Here is a 7,408-nt window from a genome sequence, read left to right as displayed (position 1 = left end):
CAATTATCCAATAAAATTCATAAATTAACAAAACAATTACAAAGAAATTAACTAGATCTACAATCTAACCTAAGTTAAAACTAGATCCACAAACCAAAAACCTTGAAAGTTGTTGGATTTGTTATTGTTGCGTCGTTTTTGTTGTTGTTGTTGTTGCGTTGTTGCTGCCGACGTTGGTGGTGGTTGACGTTGTAGCGTTGTTGATGTTGTTGCGGTCGACGTTGGTGGTGGTTGACGTTGCGGTCGATGCTGGTGGTGGTTGGAGAGAGAAGAGTATGACGGTGAGAGAAAAAATAAAGATAAGAGGAAAGGGAAGAGGAGAAGATGGAGGATTGGAGCAGAGTCGAGGGAGAAGAGACGGAGAGGAGGGGCAGAGGGAGAGGAGGGGCAGAGGGAAAAGAGGAAAGAGAAGAGGAGAGAGAAAGAGAATGTGAAGGGGAAACTGAAAAGAGGCGGAACGCGGAAGAAGGGGATTAGGGTTAGTATATAATTTTTTTTTTATTTTTTTTTTTAAAATTATAATTCCGAAGGATTTTGTCGTCGAAAATTTCAGGACGGAATATTTTTCCGTCGGAATTGACCTTTTTCGACGGAATATTCCGTCGGAACGTCTAATGATTCCGACGGATTTATTTTCCGTCGGAAATTTACGACGGATTTCTGACGGAATGTTTTAATTCGTCGGAAATATCCGACGGAAAATAAATCCGTCGGAAATATCGATTTTTTCGACGGATTTTTAGGTCCGTCGAAAACGATCTGTCACTATTTGACCTAATTCTTGTATTGGATACTGGTCACTAAATGACCGGATTCTTGATTTTGATCCGTTTGATCATTTTAATGGTTTTTGCTCGTTATTAGACGTAATGGCGCGCAAATTATCAAAATCTCGTTAAATTGCTTTTCATATTGTAGTTTTTTTTCTTCTTTGTTAGTTTTTTGCTCATGCACACCGTGCTTTGTGCCTTCCCTAAGCATACGTTTTGAACGTTTTTCGTAAGAGTGCCTTAAGATGTTCCGTGGTGGTGCTTTACGTAAAAGCACCCATAGACACATTAAAAATGTCCGGCTTTTCTTCTTTTTTCACGTCCGAAGCAAAAAGGAAGGCGTTTTCATGCAGCGTAAAAATGCAAATGGCGTATCGTACGGTGCAAAATTGTACGGCGTAGGTGTTGCGTAAAATTTCACTTCAGCCCAAGTTTTGCAAGATCTACCTCTCGGAACTAAAAGTTAGAGAATTACTGTAGGAGTTAGCTCACGAGTCGACTGGCGCGCCGAACCATCAGGAACAAGCACTTCTTGAACGGAACCAAATACGGTAGTTAGTGGCTTACTAACTTACCGGACAGTTAGGGTGTCCAACCACCCCCTGTATAAAGAAGAGACGAGACGATGTCATGACTATGTAGTCACGTGCCCCCAGTCCTGAGACACGTGTACTCATCTTGTGGACAAAACTGCTGAGAGAGTTGTTGACTTTCTTCCCTCTCACTGGATTTGGATATATGCCTCCAGAGACATGTATTTCTATCTTATGGACATCCGGCTCGAATACTGGACCATTTCGGCTCAAATACCGAAAACCCCTTTTCATCTTTTTTACTTTGTTAAAGTCAGGCTAAAGTTTCAATGACATATTGAGGGACTTTAGACCAACGATGACACAATTGGGAGGAAATCTTCCCCTTTTATCCTTTTAAAACCGATCTCTTCTCATGAATTGACATCATCCAAAATACCTTTACTTGTAAAAGCGTTCTATAATTACAAAGGATCAATCTAGATTCTTTAGCGTGTTAAGACTAGAAAAAAAAATTTCTAGCCTTAATAGCTACTTGTTTCAAACACTTAGCGAACCAAGGATTGTTTCGAAAATCCTTAAACATTATTGAAAGATTTTCTATCCTTAGAGAACTTCAGAGAATGAGTCTCGGATTTATTTCCTTGACTACTTTGCGTCTATTCTGGAGTCGATCAAAGTGGGGGCTAATTGTAGACATCTACTATTGGCCTCCTGTCCCGACAGGAAGTGCAATGACGATAAATAAAACCATCTTCGTGTTGGATCGAAGTGAAGAATACTTATGGAGAACTGGTTAAGCCACAAAACACAAAAGACTAGTCCGAATTAAAGGTAAAAGCCAAAACAAAGGTCCAATTAACTAAACCCGACCATAATTAGGCTTAAGCCCGTGATTAAAACATAATAATGACGAATTTAGGAGCGCCTAGGTTAAATTTTAATACTGCCGCAGAAAAATCCGCACGCATCCTAAACAGTCGCGCTGGGCTGCCGCGCGCAACTTATTCAGTTGCGCGCGACACCCAGCGCAACCTCCAGAGTTACGCTGCGGAAGATTCAAAATTATACGAAAAATATAAAATCGAATCTTACCATAAAGCCGCGCGCAAGACAATTAGTTACGCTGCCCGTAGCAGCGCAACATAATCACTTGCGCTGGGTTGCCGCGCGCAACTCATTATGTTGCACGCGAGACCTGCTGCGGAAGAATGCTCGTAACCCTAAACTTAATCATTCCCTATAAATAAGATCTTAAACTGAAGCTTAAACACACTGAAAAATAACCTAAAACTCTGGCAAAATACTTGTGAACTTGTGCAACCTAGCCCCTCTTGTCCTAAACACTCATCCCTTTTGATATTTTGTTACTACGATGTAGGTTCCCAAACAAGAAGGAGTCCATCAGTATTCTAAACGGAGATCTAGGAAAGAGAAGTGGTAAATTCCCGAGCACTTAGTTAAATCACATTTATTTCTTGTTTAAAAGAACACTAATTAATTAATTAGTGTTGTTTGATCACCTTTAAAATAATTAATCAATCAATTCCACATAGTATCTTGCGTTAAATAAAGATACGAATTGAATTAAATAATTGTTGGTTGATCACTTAAGCCAAGGCGAATATTGTTTATTTTCTTGTCCTTTTCATGAATTTGATTAAATAAAGAATAACGACATTACGAGGTAATTTCTACGTGAATTGGTATGTGTAAATAAAATCAACTAACATAGTTTTAGGTATCGCGTTGCATATATTGTTTGGTGATGAAATTGTAAAAAAGGAAGAGCTAGTAGAGGCCGCACTAGGGCTAGGATAACAATTCCCCTCTAAAGGGAATGTTATTTTAGTACTCTCGCTCCCGAACTCATTTCTGGTTTATAGACCAATTTGGGCATGGTTAAACTTCTGATTCGTGCTGATTATTCCATGAACTCCACATGGAAGAAAGGCATAAACGAGGTTTATGAGTTTTCCTAAACCTCATTGGCGACTCCCTACTTGTTTCTTACAAAAAAGCGTAATGATAGAATCAATTCTAATTCAAGGTTCCCCAAACAGTTAGGAATTCAAATCCTACTACACCCCACAAGTGTAAAGTCTTAGGCTTTTAAAGGGCCATGGGCATTTAAGGAGAGGACCCCTTACGATGGGAACCCCCTCCTTACACAAGCAATGAAGTATTTTTCTCAACAATTTTAGAAATGGTTCCCTTGTGATTTTGGTAAACATGCATGTCTTACACTTCTCTATTCTTTGATCAAACATGGGTATCAAATCATGCTTAGACATAAAATATCACTTTTTATAATTAACATGACCAAGTCGCAAATGCCATAGAGAAGAATTATCACTACTAGAATCAGGTCGATTTCTGACTGAATGGCTCCGACGGACACTTAAATCCATCAGAAATACCATATTTTCTGACGGATTTTTATTCTCTCGCAAATTTCCAACGGATTTAATGATTCTGTCAAAAATCCGTCGAAAATTTCCGACGGGATGTACATTCCGACGGATTTTTCGTCCAAACGTATATTTTTCGTCGGAAGTAGAATCCTCGGAAATTTCTGACGGAATTTTCCATCGAAATATTTTTTTAATAAAAAAAACAACTTAAGAAAACCCTAGGAGCCTCTTGATCTTTTTCGCCTCTTTTTTCCCTTTTTCCTCCTCCTTTTCTTTCCCTTTCTTCTCTCTCCTCTTCATTCTCCTTCTTTATGCTCCCTCTCTCCTCTTCGTCCTCTTCGTTCTCCTTCTCTCACCTCTTCTTATTCTCGTTCTCCTTCTCCTCTTAGATATGCTTCTATCTCCTCTTCTTATTCTCGTTCGATCCATCTATCACCGTCAACACTAACAAATTAAGGGTTTTCTAAGGTCAAATTCGACTATGAAAACACTAGATCTAATGTTTTCATGGTCGAATTTGGCCTTGTTAAACCAAATTCAAGGTTATATTCGAAGCCACTTCAAGTTTTCAGGTTTGTATTTGTGTTTTTAATGTTTTTTGTTTTTTTTTTTTAATTTTAATTTTTGGGTTTCATAGTGGTAAATGTGATGTGTTTTGTGTTGAGCGATGTATGTTTTGTTTTTCTTTTTTTTTTAAATGTTTTTTGGGTTTAATTGTCGTTGAAAGAACCGTGGTGGTGGTGGATGGGTGGGGATCTGGTGGCCGGTTAGGGTTTGGGTGGGTGGGGGTCTGGGTGTGGGAGGGTTTTCGGGGCTACTAGGTTCTGGTTTGAGGTTGGGGTTGGGGTTGGGGTTGGGTGGAGATCTGGGTGTGTGAGAGGTTTTTTTGGGGCTACTAGGTTCAGGTTTGGGGTTGGGATTAGGTAGGCAGTGGCGGTTGAACGTGGTGGTGGATGGCTTTTTTTTTGGTAGAAGTTTCCGACGGAATTTCTGTCGTAATTTTCGAATGGATGTAAATTTCGTCGTTATTTTACGACAGACTTTTCGGCCCAGAAATTCTCTTCCGACACATAAATTCTGTTATTTTCGTCGAAAAAGTTCCGTCGAAAAATGTCATTTTTCCTACCATACCTTTTCTGACCACGGGTTCCAACGGAATTCTGTCGGAAACCCGTTTTTCGACAGAAAACAGGTTGTTTCCGAGGAAAAATTTCCGTCGGAAAACGGTCTTTTTTCTAGTAGTGTGTCATTAACAATATACACAATATTATTCAAAGTATTAGAAATACTTAGCTTATACATACCATTATACAAATAACAAAGTCCTACAATTTGACCTCCTTTAGACAAAATAAATTTATCTGACTCAAATACCATCTTAAAACCTAAAGATCGCACCGTATACAAGATTCCTCCTAAGTTCGGGAGCAAACATCACATCTCTTAAAATAAGAGACTTTCCCGAACTAAAGACTAGCTCCACTTGTCCTTTGCCAAGCACCTTAGCTGTAGAATCATTGCCCATATAGAGAATTTCTCCATCATGCATCAACCTCCAAGAAGGTCTTGAACAATGATCTATCCTTGCACACGTGCCTTGATGCACCCGAATCGATATACCACGAACAATTAGCCTGTACACAATTGATTTAAGAAATCATACACATATAATCCATAAATGAATTAAATGAAATTTGTGCACAAGATTTACATTGTTTCTATTGGGATTGGCTAGCATTGCCATTCCCATCTTGAGCCATCTTTTTGCTCAATTTTTTCTTCCAGATTGTGCAATTTTTCTTGAAGTGTCCGGGTTTTCCACAAACCCAACAAGCACGTGACTTTGAACTATCACCGCTAAACTTAGGGTTCTTGCCTTTATTTTTGTTTGAGTCATTACCCCTTTTCCTCACATTTGGCGAGGCATCCTCCACTATATTTACCGTAGTAGAACTAGGATTTGCATCCTTATTTCCCTCTTGCACCCGGATTTCTTCCTCAATCCTGATGTGAGAAGTTAAACCCTCAAGATTTACATCATCCTTTCTATGCTTTAAACCACTTTTAAAGTCTTTCCAAGAAAAAGGAAATTTGTCTACAATAGATGACACTACAAAGGTCTCATCAAGAATTATGTCATGTTGCCTAAGACTTCCTAATATTCTTTGAATCTCATGAAACTGTTCCATAATTGGCCTACTTTCAACAAACTTGAAATTGTTAAATTTACTAACAAGAAATTTCTTGCTAGAAGCATCTTCAACCATGTATTTAGCCTCCAATTCATCCCATAGAGACTTAGCAGAATCATTAAACTGATAAACATCAAAGAGTTCATTAAACATACCATTGAGAATGTGACCACAACAAATGTAATTGTCATTTTGCCACTTGTTGTGTTTCCTTGTTTCATCTAAATATTCATCCTCCTTCTCCGCAGGCTTTGAAGTAGCGAGAACATAAGCCACTCCCATTGAAGTAAAAAAGAAATGCACTTCTACTACCATCTTTGAAAATCAACTCCCACAAATTTGTCCAACTTCTGAAAATTGGTCATTAACTCCTTCACATTTGCCATCTTTGTTGAGATTATACTTTTGGATTGTTGGGGATTTAGTTTTTAAACAAGGGTGATAAAGAAAGCAAACAAAATAAACCGGAAAAATCTTTGAGGCGTGAAAGGAATCACTTTCCCAAAAGTATAATTCCGACCCTATACTACAACCTAGTTTCACATAAATTTACTCAGGAGATACAACGAAGAACAATTGCAATCACAAGTTAGATGATTACAAAACAATGTAATTAAGCATATAGATTTATGATGATGATAATTAAAGTACTTTGCAAACAAGGAAAATGACAAGAAGTTAATGTTAGTCTCTTTTCATTCTCCAACTTCCAGCATATATATAGAAATATAATTATAGAACCAAGAACCAGCCAAATAATTGTCAAAAGTTTCAGCATTAAATCCCCCAAAATGATCGGGCCCGATCAGGCGGTGATAGCCTGATCGAATGAAAAGCAGCGTAAACAAAACATCATGTACGGGTCCGATTGGGCGGTACCAGCCCGATCAAATGGCAGAAGCAAATCAGCCAGCCTATGACGCGCGCCTGCTTAGGTGGTGCCTGCTCGATCGAGAGTCAGATTGTAGCAAACCCATAATCGCTTGCGCTCCGGAACGGGCTGTGTTAGCTCGATCGGGCGGCTTTGCGGCGTCTGATAAGTTCACTCTTGCATTCAATCGTCTTTCTTGTTCCGATAGAACATGTTATGCTGCTGCTACTTGGGTTATGCTCTTGTTCTAATCCTTGTTGAATTAATTACAACACCATATCCTAAGTAACTAATTAAACAATATCCTTTAATTAATGAGTGCATTTGCATTTTTTGTCATATGCTTATCTACTGATTAATTACAACACCATATCCTAAGTAACTATTAAAACGGTTATGGGTTTGCTTAGTTTCCTTTGAGTCATCATCAAAACTTAGGGTCAACAAAAGCTTAACCTACAATAGATTCTAGGTTCAGTCTGTCTTAATTCAATGGGCTACGAAGTCAAATAATAAGTCAATAAACCCAAAGAAAGAAGGAAGCTATAATCGTCCGTTCTTTTCCGATTGTATGAACATGGAGGTAACCTCTCCTTCAATTTGTCTAATTGTAGACCTGGCTTTATCC

The 7,408-nt window shown here is 38.6% G+C and overlaps 1 protein-coding gene across 1 annotated transcript; it reads right to left on the bottom strand.

Annotated features, from left to right (window-relative positions):
* Positions 1–5,258: 5,258 nt before the first annotated feature.
* Positions 5,259–6,224, bottom strand: LOC110726199. The gene is made up of 2 exons (XM_021905667.1): positions 5,544–6,224; positions 5,259–5,351 (listed from the first exon to the last, which is right to left on the bottom strand). The coding sequence occupies exons 1-2, from the start codon at positions 6,222–6,224 to the stop codon at positions 5,259–5,261; spliced, it is 774 nt and encodes a 257-aa protein (XP_021761359.1).
* Positions 6,225–7,408: the final 1,184 nt, after the last annotated feature.

Source organism: Chenopodium quinoa, unplaced genomic scaffold (genome assembly GCF_001683475.1).
Source record: "Chenopodium quinoa cultivar QQ74 unplaced genomic scaffold, ASM168347v1, whole genome shotgun sequence".
Lineage (NCBI taxonomy): Eukaryota > Viridiplantae > Streptophyta > Magnoliopsida > Caryophyllales > Amaranthaceae > Chenopodium > Chenopodium quinoa.
The sequence above is the reverse complement of the archived record's forward strand: the minus strand, read 5'-3'. Positions and strand labels throughout refer to the sequence as shown.

Excerpts from the sequence above, each read along its gene's own strand:
- LOC110726199 (XM_021905667.1), bottom strand. The coding sequence starts at position 6,224 with ATGGTAGTAGAAGTGCATTTCTTTTTTACTTCAATGGGAGTGGCTTAT. Across the intron at positions 5,352-5,543 it reads CAAAGTCACGTGCTTGTTGG|GCTAATTGTTCGTGGTATAT; the intron begins GTTTGTGGAAAA and ends AATTGTGTACAG.